This window comes from Manis pentadactyla, chromosome 2 (genome assembly GCF_030020395.1).
Source record: "Manis pentadactyla isolate mManPen7 chromosome 2, mManPen7.hap1, whole genome shotgun sequence".
NCBI classification, from domain to species: Eukaryota; Metazoa; Chordata; class Mammalia; order Pholidota; family Manidae; genus Manis; species Manis pentadactyla.
The window spans coordinates 111,890,752-111,906,490 of NC_080020.1; the positions used below are offsets into that span (position 1 = coordinate 111,890,752).

At 36.8% G+C, this 15,739-nt stretch overlaps 1 protein-coding gene across 2 annotated transcripts in view; it reads left to right on the top strand.

The window, feature by feature from the left end:
* Positions 1 to 219: 219 nt before the first annotated feature.
* NUP155 (nucleoporin 155) overlaps positions 220 to 15,739 on the top strand; it is a 69,816-nt gene continuing 54,296 nt past the window's right edge. For both annotated transcript variants that reach the window (XM_036886112.2, XM_057495731.1), the window contains exons 1-4: positions 220 to 508; positions 2,703 to 2,840; positions 4,694 to 4,790; positions 13,753 to 13,823. In XM_036886112.2, coding sequence (XP_036742007.2) covers positions 352 to 508; positions 2,703 to 2,840; positions 4,694 to 4,790; positions 13,753 to 13,823 — 463 coding nt within the window. In that variant the 5' untranslated portion in view covers positions 220 to 351. The remainder of the gene's footprint in view (positions 509 to 2,702; positions 2,841 to 4,693; positions 4,791 to 13,752; positions 13,824 to 15,739) is intronic.

The window sequence follows — 15,739 nt, forward strand, 5'->3', positions numbered from 1 at the left end:
CCTCCCTTCCCTCCCCTATCCACCTCGTCCCGTTCCTCTCCCCTTCCCTCCCAAAACCATCTTCCGCGACTCCCCCGGCCCCCACCTTCCTGGCAAACACCCAGCCCTCCTGAAAAAGCCTTCCGCTTGCTCGCCCCACCCCTAGCGTCCAGCACGCACAACTTCCTCTCCCCAGCTCCAAAACTGCATCTTCAAATTCCCCACCAGACGAGCCGGAAGTGCGTCATGTACAGGCGCCGAGGCGCTGGTTTGGCGCGCGCGCTCTAAACAGTGGGTCAAACTCGGGTCTTGGGTTTTCTCTCCTTCTAGGTTTTTTACTTTTTCCGGACGGCGGTGTCTCGAATTTTCGAGATGCCGTCTTTTTTGCTGGGCTCAGCAATGCCGGCTTCTGCGTCGGCTGCGGCCCTGCAGGAAGCTCTGGAAAATGCGGGGCGGCTCATCGACCGTCAGTTGCAAGAGGACCGCATGTACCCAGACCTTTCCGAGCTCCTCATGGTGTCTGCCCCAAGTAAGTGATCGGTGCCCTTTTGGTGGCTCTGCTTTCACAGCCTAAAGGACACTTGCCTGATTCCCTATCTAGGTCCTTATCCCCAGGGTGGACCCAGAGAAGACATCTTGTTTTGCTTATTCTGAAGGGCGAAAAAACCTATTTTCAATTTTTTTCCTGGCTTTTTCTTCATTGTAGATACTTGAGAGGGCAAGAGTGAAGAGCAGCCTCCCATGTGAAGCAGAGGCAAAGACCCCAACCTTAATGAGCTCCCTGCCTCCGACTGTTTATCACTAACGCCAGATGAGGATCACCAGATCCAAGTCTCATTCTTGTTAATGAGATTTAATTTGGAAATTGACCATCATGTTCTCTAAGAAATAAGCTTTATTATGTGTAGAGTTAGCGTAACACGAAGTGCCGGATGGTGCTGAAAAGAACTACCAGTGGAATAAAGGAAGAGAACAGGGAAATCAGTGATTGACAAGGAGGGTAAGGCAGTCTGTACTAACAAGAGAATTGACTGGAAAATACTTTAACGGTTTTAAATTATGGCCAGGCTCCTCAAGGAATATGGAATAACATAAGTAGATAGAAAAAAGTGACCCTTTTCTGAGAGGATATTGGAGAAAAACAGAAGTGTAAGAGACAAGATTTTAGGTAAGCAAGAATCAAGGTAAAAATAAGTAGGAAAATCTGTGCAGTGTACCCTAAAAGAGACTTAGGTAAGCAAGAATCAAGGTAAAAATAAATCGGAAAATCTGTGCAGTGTACCCTAAAAGAGACTTCAACGATTTCTAAAAATTGTTAATTGAGTAGACTCATAATCCGAGAAAAGATAGTATTTGACTGACAACTAACTAAAGGGGCTTGTCCTACAAGAACTGAGTTATCTGTTAGCAACCCATACCTTGAACAGCATTATTCCCTTCGACCTCCTTAGGTTTGGAAAGCAAGATGAAAAAAAAACAGTCCATACATTCTGTTCCTCATTGACCCAGTCCTACCTATTCACCTTCCCACCACATACTCTTTTCAGCCTAATCTCTGTCCCTTCTTCCACCCTATCATCAGTCCCCTTGTTCACATCACATTGAATATAACACGTTTTCCATAAGAAGCCCTGTCTCCAGGATTTCATTTTTGGAATGTTCTTTCTTTGCCTGACAAATGATTCTTCCATACTCCCTTAAATAACACTTTTCTTGTGAAGATTTTCTTTGCGAAGTCTTACTTAACCTTTTTCACATCCTCATCAGAATTATTAATTCCATCCTTTGTGTGCCCACTGTCATCTAACACATGCAATGTGCTATTACAATTATGTTTTAAGATTAAATGCAATGTCTGGAATGTGCTTCAAAAAAATCCCATTAGGGAAAGAGTGATGAAATATGATTGGGCATGTTATTGTTCTTTGTTGAAGTAACGTTATCAGTACACAGGGATTAATTGCATTTTTCTCTCATTGTATATATATTTTAAATTTCTATAATACATTTAAAAATTGTTTTATATGTCAGTTTTTCTCAAATCTTTGTTCTTTAGAGAGCCTGAAAAGGTACCTGGGTTAAACAGGTCATCAGATCTGAACACCTTGTTCAAGACCAGGAAGGACAAGCTGAATAGAACACCCCCTCTTCCTCTTAATGTGTGGGTGTTAGAGCAAGAGAAAAGTTGCCAAATGAGACACTTTATAGAACAGTCTCTTTTTTCTCCCCAATAAAACATTGCTTCTGTGGTATTTGTATTTATTGGTCATGTGGAGGGAGGTGGAATCTAACACAAAAAAAGGCATGGATTGTTTTAATCTGTAACTGTTTAGTGGGAAAGGAAATAGTAGTTTTCCCCCAATCAATATTTTGTTTGCCCACAACAGTTTTATCTGAGAATCACAAAGTGGTTTTATAAATATTTTCCCATTTCAGATTAGAAAATTGGAGAAAAACACTAAGTCATTGAACTAAAAATTTCCTTTCTTATTAAGTCTTTGTGAAACATTACTTTTTCAGTGCTGAAATCAGTAGTTGCCCCTGCAATTAACATTGAAACTTCTTAGGCTTCCCTTATGTGAGGTCAGAACTACTTTATTTTCAATACCTTTATAGCTACCAGATGCACTATTTTTTTTTTATAACTTCCAATGATTCTGTATGCCCAGTTGATGTCCAATACCTTACTATTTTAAATAAATGCTTCATTTTATTTTTTGTAGACCATCCCACTGTTTCTGGTATGTCAGATATGGATTATCCTCTGCAAGGACCTGGTTTGCTGTCGGTACCCAACCTTCCAGAAATAAGTTCCATCAGAAGAGTTCCTCTCCCACCTGAACTTGTTGAACAGTTTGGACGTATCCTATTTGTATTTAACTCCTTAAAAAATTTTTTTAATGATATTCTTATTACATTTTTAATTAATGTGTTAGATATATAAGTTCAATTATGGATCTTATTTAAAATTTACATGGGTAGTTTGCCATGTGCCTAGAAAATATCATAAAAATTGGAATGTTGAAAATTGAGTCACATTTTAATTGTTTTGGGACGTTGAGGAGAGAGAATTTTTTTACAAGGAACTCTGCATTTTTGATGATATTGCAAAGTATTACTTTACAATTAAATGCTATACAGGAAGTTTTTCAATGGCACTTTCTTAGCTTTAGGACCTATGATTTTCATCTATATTTTTCCCCATACTTTAGCATTTTAAAGCTGTGATAGAGCTCTAAAAAAATGTTTAAAAACAAGAACTTACAGGGGTTTCTTTTTTTGCCCCCAAAAAGTTTTGGGTCTGGTTTTACACATACTAGTGTCTTAGAATTGAAGTTTATAAGTGATTGCATTTCTCAGGATCACAGTTAACATTTTGGAATCTGTATCTAAAGGTATAAGAAACTGAAACACTAATGGCATCTTCATAGCTAGAGGAGTTTTCTTACCTTCTAAAAAGAAATACTTTATTTGACTTAAGGTGTGGCATACCCTATAAAAACACTAGAGTTATAGTTACTTGCTGAGAAATGTATCTTTAGCCCTCATAATAAAGAAATCAAGATGCTATATTAAAATTTAATCTGAAATATCTGTAAGTATGTTAACCTATTTAGAGTAAAAGGGTTTCATATATCAATACAGTGTAACTTAAGAAGTGGAAAATGTTTATAAAATAAATAGAAAAGGTAAAATTTAAACAATATTTTCCCTAAAATTTTCAGTGTTTCTCTGAGACTTTGTAAAATAGGGTTTTTAAATATATAATGCACCTTATCTCATACTCTACCCTTGTTTAGTTTCTTAATGTTCTTCTTAAATCCTCGTAATAGTCTACAAGAACTATTTCCTTTAATTAGGATATTTATTTTCTCACAATTGTTTCATCATCTTAGACTGTAATTCGTAACATAATTCTTTGTTTTTTCAATTGTACTACTGATAAAAGGCTTGCAAATTGTCAACTATGACTTTAGAGTACTGTGTGCTTTTTTATCACTGTTCTCCTTTTTATATAATTGGAAAAATTGGTTCAGTAAAAGTTTTTTAATGTCAAAGTTCAATGGTATTTTTCATAATCAAGTTATTCTTTATAAAGTTAGTAATGGTAAGAACATTACCATTTCTCCTTCAGAATACATTTCAAGTCAGATAGCATTATTTAGATTACAGATTTTAAATATCTGTTATTGTGGGGAAACTGGAAGTTCCTGTGGCTGGGATCATCACCTGACCCTAAACTACTTGATAATGTAATTGGCTTAATTCTAGTCTCCTGCTTCCACACCCGTAGGCAATGAGCTATTATTGACTGAATCACTATATAAAGAGCTCTGCCCAGTACTCTGGGTAGAGGCAGAAACCGAGGAGGATTATTACAGACCTCCAGACTGTTGGATGCCAGTGTTATTCTAGTGCTCAATCTATGTCGGAAGAATAAAACAGAGTATAAATCCTTTTACCCCAGGAACGTTGCATTGTCTTTTCTCAGTCTCACTGAATCCATAGTGAACTTGCCCGGGGGCTGAAACCCTCAGGCAAGACCGTCATACAATATGATTTTAATGAAATCTATTGAAAATAAATACATTTGATTTGCTCTTTCTATGAAAGAGTAGACAGATGATAATTTTTTAATCATAAATTTTAAATCACGATCTTTTGAAACAAGATGAGATTGAAATCTTTCTCCCTTACATCCATTCTACCTCAGATATGCAGTGTAACTGCATGATGGGTGTGTTCCCTCCTATCAGCAGAGCTTGGCTCACAATTGACAGTGACATATTCATGTGGAACTATGAAGATGGGTATGTATTTAAGGCTGGTTTGCTTTAGCATGATTATAATTTAGATTATCTTTATTGCAAATAGTGTTCTACTCATTAGAAGTTGGCTGGTTTATCTTCCATTATATCTGGGTCAGTGCTTCTCATTATTCATACCAGTCACCTGGGGATGGGATTAAAATAAAGCAGTTCCAAGTGCACCTCAAGAGTTTGCATTTGTAACAAGCTCCCAGATGATGCTATCATTCTAGATACCACTCTTGAGTAGCAGGGGTCTAGTTTCCAAACTCTTATCCTACAGTAAAGACAGTCTGTCAGTAATACTTTTGAGAGATGTTTAGACATTTTTAAAGACCTGTGTTTTCCTTGTGTTCCTATGGAGTGGGGAGACTGTTAATTTATTTAAATGACTTAACAGTTGTTACTCTGTGGGCTTTGCCTGTATGTAAATTAAATGAAATAATAGAGTCTTGAGTGAAAGCCCAAGGCATTCTTGCTTAAATGAAGTTCATTGAACTGGTGATACTGCTCTTGGCTTTTTGGACATAGATTTTGTCTCACTTCCAGTTCTCCATTATCTTGTCTTTAGTCAAAGTGTGGAATAAACAGAGGAGGACCCATATAGTTAAGATGTTATTCCTGGCTCTGAGTAATTAATGCACTTGTTAGAAACACATGTACATACAAAAAGAGTCTCACCAAATCAAAATTGACACTAAATGAGAACTTGTAAATGAAATGTAATGTAATGTAATCAAACCATTTTTGTTTGCTGGGTTTTTTTTTAGAACTTGCCATATCTATTTTTGTTGAAATGTTATATAATCATAATGGTGATGTATGGTTGTGATCTCATATGCCCTGAACTTTTTCCCAGTTTGTCATATTACTATAATGTATTCATTTTGATACTAAAGAATAAAAGGTCTTGATTTAGGCATGGATCCTTCAAGAAAGCCAAATACAAAAATAATATACAATATATAAATGTAAGAATAATTTCCCTAAAAAGGGCTTTCAGTTTAATGAAAAATTTTACATTTCCAAAAACATATAGCATACTCATTCATTTAACAAATATATTAAGCATTTCGTGTAACAGATACTGTTTTTTACTAGGAACAGTATTAAATGAGATAAGTATAGTTTCTGCCCACATGGCACATACAAATCCAACCTTTCTGTATGTTCAAACTGGAGTTCATTTAAAGAAATTATTTGAACGATGTGCTTATTGAAAAAAATAAAGGCATAAGTACTTGGTATAAATCTGTAGTTCACAAATTCAATTCTGCAAAACCTTTAGGCTTATTTTCAGTTATTCCATTAGCTTTCTGTTATAAATCCTAATTCCATCTGGATAATAGAAACATAATCTTGTTCAATTCACGATTCTTTAACCCTCACCTTTCCCAGTATTGGTCTTAGTTTCTGGTGGGTAGAAACTAATGTTTCTGCTAGTTAGCAAAGGAGCCTGTGTTAATGATGCCACAGCTTAGGAAAATGGGGGAAACTCTGCCCACATAAGTTACCATTTAGATGTTTTCTTTCTGTTTCCATGGCCCTTTGCAGAACAACCAGAGTTTCTTCAAAGTCTGGATGATTTATTTTTTTCTTAGTGTTAATCCTAACTGGTGTTCTCTGAGCTTCTTGGATGTTTGCTTTGTTTCACTATTTTCAGAAATTTTATTTAGCCGTTATTTTCAAATATTTCTTCTGTCCTGTTCTCTGCCTCTCTCTTCTCCTGAGATTTCAGGTACACTGTTGTTAGACTGTTTGATTTTAAGCAGCAGATTTTGGATGCCCTCTTATGTTTTTGTTTATCCAGTCCTTCCTCTTTTCAATTTGGACAGTTTCTGTTGACCTAAATTCAGGTTCTCTGATTTATTTTGGAAGCTATGTCAGGACTACTGAGGAGTTCTTGCACGACATTCTTTCTCTGTACTATGCTTTTTTTTTAAAATTTTTAATTAGGTATTATTTATATACACTCTTATGAAGGTTTCACATGAAAAAACGATGTGCTTACTACATTTACCCATATTATCAAGTCCCCACCCATACCCCAACGCAGTCACTGTCCATCAGTGCAGCAAGACGCCACAGATTCACTATTTGCCTTCTCTGTGCAACACTGTTTTCCCCACAATCACCCACACAATGTATACTAAACATAATACCGCTCCATTCCCTTCTCACTCCCTTCACAGCCGCCCTCCAACACCCCTACCCTTTGGTAACCACTAGTTCCTTCTTGGAGTCTCTGAGTCTGGTGCTATTTTGTTCCTTCAGTTTTGCTTTATTGTTATACTCCACAAATGAGGGAAATCATTTGGCACTTGTCTTTCTCCACCTGGCTTATTTCACTGAGCATAATGTCCTCCAGCTCCATCCATGTTGTTGCAAATGGTAGGATTTGTTTCTTTCTTATGGCTGACCCAGTATTCCATTCTGTATATGTACCACATCTTCTTTATCCATTCATCTACTGATGGACACTTAGGTTCCTTCCATATCTTGACTACTGTAAATAGTGCTGCAATAAACTTAGGGGTGCATATGTCTTTTTGAGTCTGAGAAGTTATATTCTTTGGGTAAATTCCAAGGAATGGGATTCCTGGGTTAAATGGTATTTCTATTAGTTTTTTGAGGAACCTCCATATTCCTTTCAACAATGGTTGAACTAGCTTACATTCCCACCAGCAGTGGAAGGGGGTTCCCCTTTCTCCACATCCTCGGCATTTGTTCTTAGTCTTTTCGATGCTGGCCATCCTTACTGGTGTGAGTTGATATCTCATTGTGGTTTTAATTTGCATTTCCCTGATGGTTAGTGATGTGGAGCATCTTTTCATGTGTCTGTTCGCCATCTGAATTTCTTCTTTGGACAACTTTCTCTTCATATCCTCTGCTCATTTTTTGATCAGGTTATTTGCTTTTTGGGTGTCGAGATGTTTGAGTTCTTTATGTATTTTGGATGTTAACCCTTGTCGGATATGTCATTTACAAATATATTCTCCCATACTGTAGGATGCCTTTTTGTTCTGTTGATGGTGTCCTTTGTGGTACAGAAATTTTTCAGTTTGATGTAGTCCCATTTGTTCATTTTTGCTTTTGTTTCCATTGCTTGAGGAGATGTGTTCAGGAAGAAGTTGCTCATGCCTACATTCAGGAAATGTTTGCCTATGTTGTCTTCTAAGAGCTTTATGGTTTCATGACTTACAGTCAGGTCTTTGATCCATTTTGAGTTTACTTTTGTGTATGGGGTTAAACAATAATCTAGTTTCATTCTCTTGCATGTAGCTCTCCAGTTTTGCCAACACCAGCTGTTGAAGAGGCTGTCATTTCCCCATTGTATGTCCATGGCTTCTTTATCATATATTAATTGACCATGTATGGTTGGGTTCATATCAGGGCTCTCTAGTCTGTTCCATTGGTCTATGGGTCTGTTCCTGTGCCAGTACCAAATTGTCTTGATTACTGTGGCTTTTTTCTAGAGCTTGAATCTGGGGAGCATAATCCCCCCAGCTTTATTCTTCCCTCTCAGGATTGCTTTGGCTATTCAGTCTTTTGTGGTTCCATATGAATGTTAGAATGATTTTCTGTAGTTCATTGAAGAATGCTGTTGGTATTTTGATAATAATTGCATTGAATCTGTAGATTGCTTTAGGCAGGATGCCCATTTTGACAATATCAATTCTTCCTATCCATGAACACGGGATATAATTTCCATTTATTTGGGTCTTCTTTAATTTCTCTCATGAGTGTCTTATAGTTTTCAGAGTATAGGTCTTTCACTTCCTTGGTTAGGTTTATTTCTAGGTATTTTATTCTTTTTGATGCAACTGTGAATGGAATTGTTTTCCTAATTTCCCTTTCTGTTAGTTCATTGTTAGTGTATAGGAATACAACAGATTTCTGTGTATTAATTATGTATCCTGCAACTTTGCTGAATTCAGATATTAGATCTAGTAGTTTTGGAGTGGATTCTTCAGGGTTTTTTATGTACAATATCATGTCATCTGCAAATAGGGACAGTTTAGCTTCTTCCTTGCCAATCTGGATGCCTTTTATTTCTTTGTGCTGTCTCATTGCTGTGTTTACGACCTCCAGTACTATGTTGAATAGAAGTGGGGAGAGTGGGATCCTTGCCTTTTTCCCCATCTTAAAGGAAAAGCTTTCAGCTTCTCGCTGTTAACTATAATGGTTGGCTGTGGGTGTGTCATATATGGCCTTTATTATGTTGAGGTAGTTGCCCTCTATACCCATTTTGTTGATAGTTTTTATCATGAATGGATGTTGAATTCTGTCAAATGCTTTTCAGTATCTGTGGAGATGATCATGTGGTTTTTGTCCTTTCTGTTGATCTGGTGGATGATGTTGATGGATTTTCGAATGTTTTACTATCCCTGCATCCCTGGAATGAATCCTACTTGGTCATGATGAATGGTCTATTTGATGTATTGTTGAATTCGGTTTGGTTGTATTTTGTTGAGTATTATTGCATCTATGTTCATCAGGAATATTGGTCTGTAATTTTCTTTTATTGTGGTGTCTGCCTGCTTTTGGTATTAGAGTGATGCTGGCCTCATAGAATGAGTTTGGAAGTATTCCCTCTTCTACTCTTTGGAAAACTTTTAGGATGATGGGTATTAGTTCTTCACTAAATGTTTGAAAAAATTCTGCGGTGAAGCCATCTGGTCCGGAAGTTTTGTTCTTAGGTAGTTTTTTGATTACCAGTTCAATTTCCTTGCTGGTAATTGGTCTGTTCAGATTTACTGTTTCTTTCTGGATCAGCCTTGGAATGTTGTATTTTTCTAGAAAGTTATCCATTTCTTCTAGGTTATGCAGTTTGTTAACATATAATTTTTCATAGTATTCTCTTATAATTCTTTGTTTTTTTGTGGGGTCCATAGTGTTTTTTCCTTTCTGGTTTCTGATTCTGTTTATGTGTGTAGACTCTTTTTCTTGATAAGTCTGGCTAGGGGTTTATCTATTTTGTTAATTTTCTCAAAGGACCAGCTCTTGTTTTCATTGATCCTTTCTATTGTTTTATTCTTTCGATTTTATTTATTTCTGCTCTAATCTTTATTATGTCCCTCCTTTTGCTGACTTGGGGCCTCTTTTGTTCTTCTTTTTCTAGTTTCATTAATTGTGAGTTTAGACTGCTCATGGGATTGTTGTTCTTTCCTGAGGTAGGCCTGTATTGCAATATACTTTCCTCTTAGCACAAGGCCTTCAGTGTGTCCCACAGATTTTGCGGTGTTGAATTATTGTCATTTGTCTCCATATATTGCTTGATCTCTGTTTTTAGTTGGTCATTGATCCATTGGTCATTTAGATACATGTTGTGAAGCCTCCATGTGTTCGTGGGATTTTTCATTTTCTTTGTGTAATTTATTTCTAGTTTCTTACCTTTGTGGTCTGAGAAACTGGTTGGTACAATATCAATCTTTTTGAATTTACCTAGGCTCCTTTTGTGGCCTAGTATATTATCTATTTTTGAAATTTTCCATGTGTACTTGAGAAGAATGTGTATTCTGCTGCTTTTGGGTGTAGAGTTCTGTAGATATCTGTTAGCTCCATCTGTTCTAATATGTTGTTCAGTGCCTCTGTGTCCTTACTTATTTTATGTCTGGTTGATGTATCCTTTGGAGTGATTGGTGTGTTGAAGTCTCCTAGAATGAATGCATTGCATTCTATTTCCCCTTTTAATTATATTAGTATTTGTTTCACATATGTAGGTACTCCTGTGTTGGCGCATAGGTATTTATAATGGTTCTATCTTCTTGTTGGATTGACTCCTTTATAATTATGTAATGTCCTTCTTTGTCTCTTGTGACTTTAATTGTTTTGAAGTCTATTTTTTCTGATACTAGTACTGCAAGTCCTGTTTTTTTCTCCCTATTAGTTGTATGAAATATCTTCTTCCGTCTCTTCACTTTTAGTCTTTGTATGTCTTTGGGTTTAAAGTGAATCTCTTGTAGGAAGCATATAGATGGGTCTAGTTTTTTAATCTATTTAGTGATTCTATGTTCCCTTCCATCTATAGCAGTCCCTCCAAAATATGCTGTAGAGATGGTTTGTGGGAGGTAAATTCTCTCAACTTTTGCTTATCTGGAAATTGTTTAATCCCTCTTTCAAATTTAAATGATAGTCTTGCCAGATAAAGTTTTCTTGGTTCGAGGCCCTTCTGCTTCATTGCATTAAATACTTTGTGCCACTCCCTTACTGGCCTGTAAGGTTTCTGCTGAGAAGTCTGATGATAGCCTGATGGGCTTTCCTTTGTATGTGATCTTATTTCTCTCTCTGGCTGCTTTTAAGAGTCTGTCCTTATCCTTGATCTTTGTCATTTTAATTACTATGTGTCTTGGTGTTGTCTTCCTTTGTCCCTTGTATTGGGAGATCTGTGCACCTCCATGGCCTAAGAGACTATCTCCTTTCTCAGATTGGGGAAGTTTTCAGCAATTACCTCCTCAAAGACACTTTCTGTTCCTTTTTCTCTCTGTCCTTCTCTTACCCCTATAATGCGAATATTGTTCCATTTGGATTGGTCACACAGTTCTCTCAATATTGTTTCATTCTTAGAGATCCTTTTTTCTTTCTGTCCCTCAACTTCTTTGTATTCCTCTTCTCTACTTTCTGTTTCATTTATCATGTCCTTCACTGTATCTAATCTGCTTTAAATACCCTCCATTGTGCTCTTCCATGATTAGATCTCCGACCGGATTTCATTCCTGAGTTCTTGAATATTTTTCTGTACCTCCATGAGCATGTTAATGATTTTTATTTTGAACTCCCTTTTAGGAAGATTCATGAGGTCGATGTGATTTGAATCTTTCTCAAGAGTTGTATTCATAATTTTACTTTGAACCAGCTTCCTTTGGCATTTCATATTTGTATATGGCAACTTCTAGTGCCCAGAAGGCCTACTCACTGGAGCTTCTCAGCCGGTGATGCAATGTCAGGGGTCACAGGGGAGTTGTATTCATGCCTGGGGGGAGGAAAGAGCTGTTCCCTGCTTCCCGCTCTGCCTGTCTCCACTGCCTGAACCAGTGGGCCGAGCACACAAGTATAAGCCTCTATGCTTTGTGTTTGTATTTGCTGTAGACAGGTCTTCCCTCTGGCTGGGCTAATGCCAGGTAGGGTTTGCTGCTTTGAAAGCCAGGTGGGGCTGGCCAGGGGAAGGGCGCATTAGGCTGCATATCACAGAGGGGTTCCTTGGAGCTGTGTAGCCAGCCAGGGAGCTGGAGCGCCTGAAGATCCTGTAAGCTTCCAACCTGCTGGGCAGAGTTCACCCAGACAATTTTGTCAATCCATCTTTTCTCCTGAGCAGTATACTCTGTGCAATCCTTGCCCCTTTAGCAGCCCTCTTGCTGTTAGGAAGTCTCTCAGACTGCCTGCCTTTCTTTTGTCCCAGAGCAACCAGATATGGATCTCTGCTTTCCACAAGCAGCTGAAATCTCAGTCTCTCTAGGAATTCTGCCTGTCTTAGCTTTCCAACCCCTTAATCACTAGACTACCATGTAAGCACCGTGAAATGTAGGTTTGTGCTCCCAGAGCAGATCTCCGGAGTTAGGTATTCAGCAGTCCCAGGCCTCCACTCCCTACCCGCTCCATTTGTCTTCCTCCTGCCTGTGATTCGGGGTGGGATAAGGGCTTGGGTTCTGCTGAGCCAGAGCTTTGGTACGTTACCCTATTCTGTGAGGTTTATTCTTTTCTCCAAGTGTATGCAGTTTGGTGCAGTCCTCTTTCTGTTGCTCTTTCAGAATTAGTTGTATTAATTACATTTTCGTATTCATTCGGTTTTAGGAGGAAGCCTCTGCTTCACCTCTCACGCCGCCATCTTCAATCCTCTCTTTACTATGCTTTTTATTTCTAACATTTTCACCTGCTACTTCTTTATATATGTAAATTTGTTATTAGTCTTTTTAATACCTGAAAGGGATGAGTTGGTAAATACAATTTCATTACTTTTTGATTTAGAGATTTACAAATTAATCTGTAAATTTGGTTACACCAATTTATACTCCCACCAGCAATATATGAGAGTACCCATTTTTAGCACCTCCACCACAGTACCCTTTTTACTTGAGGTACATAAAATTCCCAAGTCTTAGTGTACAACTTAATGGATTTTGACATGTATATGCACTCATGTAATTATCATTTACTAATAATTTTCGTCTCTGCTGAAGTTCCTTAGCCTGTTGACGCATATTGTTCACCTTTTCCATTAGGTGAATATTCCAAACTATATTGATTATATTTTTATTCAGTTTCCTGTCTAGCAGTTTGGACATCTGGCTCATGGCTGAGTCTGGCTCTGTTCATTACTTTGTTTCCTGACAGTGGGGCTTTTTTTTGTTTTTGCTTGCTTTTTTGTATCGTGTTTTTTTATTGAAAACTGGGCATCATTTGTACAATGGCAGGTACCACAGTAAATAGCATTTATCCTTTGAAATGGGCAGGTCCCTTATTTTGCTAGGACCTGGCAGGTAGGCCTTTATTATTGCACGGCAGTTCACATTTTTCAAGTCAGAAATTGAGATGAAGTTGGTTTTGTTCTTGCTGAGGTTACCCTCAGTGGTCCAAATTCCTTTAGAACTGTTTTGCATTTATGGTACAGATTCGGTAGCTGGAGATTTTTTTCTAGATGTTCCTGTTCTACCCTTAGTCATAGGCTTTTCCTGTGAACCTCTTCTGAGAAGGTCATCCCTACACTCTGTCCACACTCCAGCGGTAGAAGGCTATTGCTTGAGATTTGCAACCTTGTTGGGGGGGAGGGTATTTGGAATAGGGAGCAGCATTCCCTGTCTTCCTAGTTTATGCTTACCCTTACACAGGCTTGTGTGCCTTTGTCTTGGAGCTGAAACAGTTTTATTTGCTGGTTATTTTAGATTATATTTTTTATTCTTAAGGAGTATTAATAAGTTAAAACTTTGTTTTCTTTGTATATATAACATGTTTCTTCAACTATTGACAGAGGAGACCTTGCCTATTTTGATGGACTTAGTGAAACTATTCTTGCTGTTGGGCTTGTGAAACCAAAAGCTGGTAAGAAGTAAAAATAAAATGATTAAATTACATTTGTGTATATATTTGTGTGTGTGTATATATGTGTGTGTGTGTGTGTGTACACACATACTTCAAATGGTTTAGGACTGAATGATAATAAATTTTAAGTAGTTGAATTTCCTATTCAAGTTTTGTTATCAATTACTTCTAATTAGAAATTTATAAAGTAGTTAGAAATATTTAACAAGTTAACTCACTTTATGGAATAAGTGAGTCTGCCTTTAAAATTGTTTGACTAATTTTTTAATTTTATTTTTTGTTACTCTTTCCTCATTTACCTGTTTTTGCATTATACATTTTTCATCAGTTATTGAATATAATGTAAAAACCATTTTTACCCCTGCATTCTTTAGTCTTAATAATCTGGGTAAGTGAAAACAGAGTTCACAATAAATCTTAGAGAAATCACAAATAAATTTCACAAGAAATCACAAAATAAAGAGAAAAACTTTATTATGCCAGGTCTTTTTCAGAACTGTTGACAAGCAGAATTGATTAAATATCTTGAATGTATGAGGGGCCTTCCTACAATGGGAAAATAATACACAAAATTCACTTGTATGAAAACCAAAATAAAAATTTTAAGGTCATAGCCATTTTGATATTTTAATTCACGTAAGTACAAACATGTAATTTTGTACATGGTTCGTGTGATTACATTTGAAATGTATTTCCTGAACATGGAATCTCAAAGCATTCTTTGCCCTGATACATGTACCTCTGTCTTATTTCTTCATTTAAAGATTTGTTCACGTAAAAGTCAACTGGTGTTCCTGTTTCCTATAATAATAAATACAAATTTCTGTCTAAAATAAATAGTAAAATTTTGTTATACCCAAATGTAAATTTAAGCACAAAATTAAAATAATGGTATGGCCTCAAAGATGTTATCTTTGATAATTAAACAACTCTGACTTGGTTATCAAGTACTGAAAATTCTGTCTCTTGACCATTGTGTTAGAGCTAACAAAGTCCACATCTTACTTTGCATTTTGCAAGGAAACATTCTTCTTCAAATTAAAGCCATTTTTTTTCAAAGTCATTTAAGCTTTTTGGCAAGAGTCTGTGTTATTGATGCTTTCTTGGTAAGCAAGATTATGAATTCATGTTTCAGTTTTATGAATCGAATAAATGTAAGAATTCTGAGGTGTTTTCTAGAATTTACAAGTTTTTGCCTCCAGAGAAGTTTATGAGGTTTGATCATACGTTTCAAGTTCAACAAAGCATTTATCATGTATTGAAAGATTCACATAGTTGTCCAGCTTCAGTCTCACCTTCCGAGGAGATAACTTAGCTGGAAGAGCTTGTTGCTTTGGGGAAGTATTCATTATAGTGATTATATGATTATGAGTCAAACAATTTACCCTCATCTGTATGTCCCAGTAGAGCTGCCACTAGAGTCAAATCATGTGTGAACTGTTTCCTGTGAACTATTCTTTGAATGGTCTTTCCTTGTCCCTCTAAAAAGTAAACCTGCCTCAAGTTTAGTCAGCTACTCTTAGAAAGTCAGTGAACCTCTCAGGAGAAGAGAAAAACTTTATATTTTCCTATTTTTGAACCAAAATCTCTTGAGAAGGCACCAATTCATACCGTCATTGAAGTTGCTTCTGAAGTAGAAGCTACCCTTAGTCAAGTTTTTGGTGCCAAAGCATATGCCTTTGTAAAATGCGAGTAAGGTTCTGTTCAGTTTTTTCACCAAAGCAGCAAAAACAGAAATGTTGGCAAAAGATCATAAATACTCATATTTGTACAAAAGTATTGAACGTTTTCTTCACAATTTTATTGAGCAGTGAAACTGAATCATTCCAAAGACCTAAACAAGTATAGCAGTTTCTAAAAAGCACCAATAAGGTGTGTATTTCATAGATAAGAAGTGAGAATTGACTAACATGGGC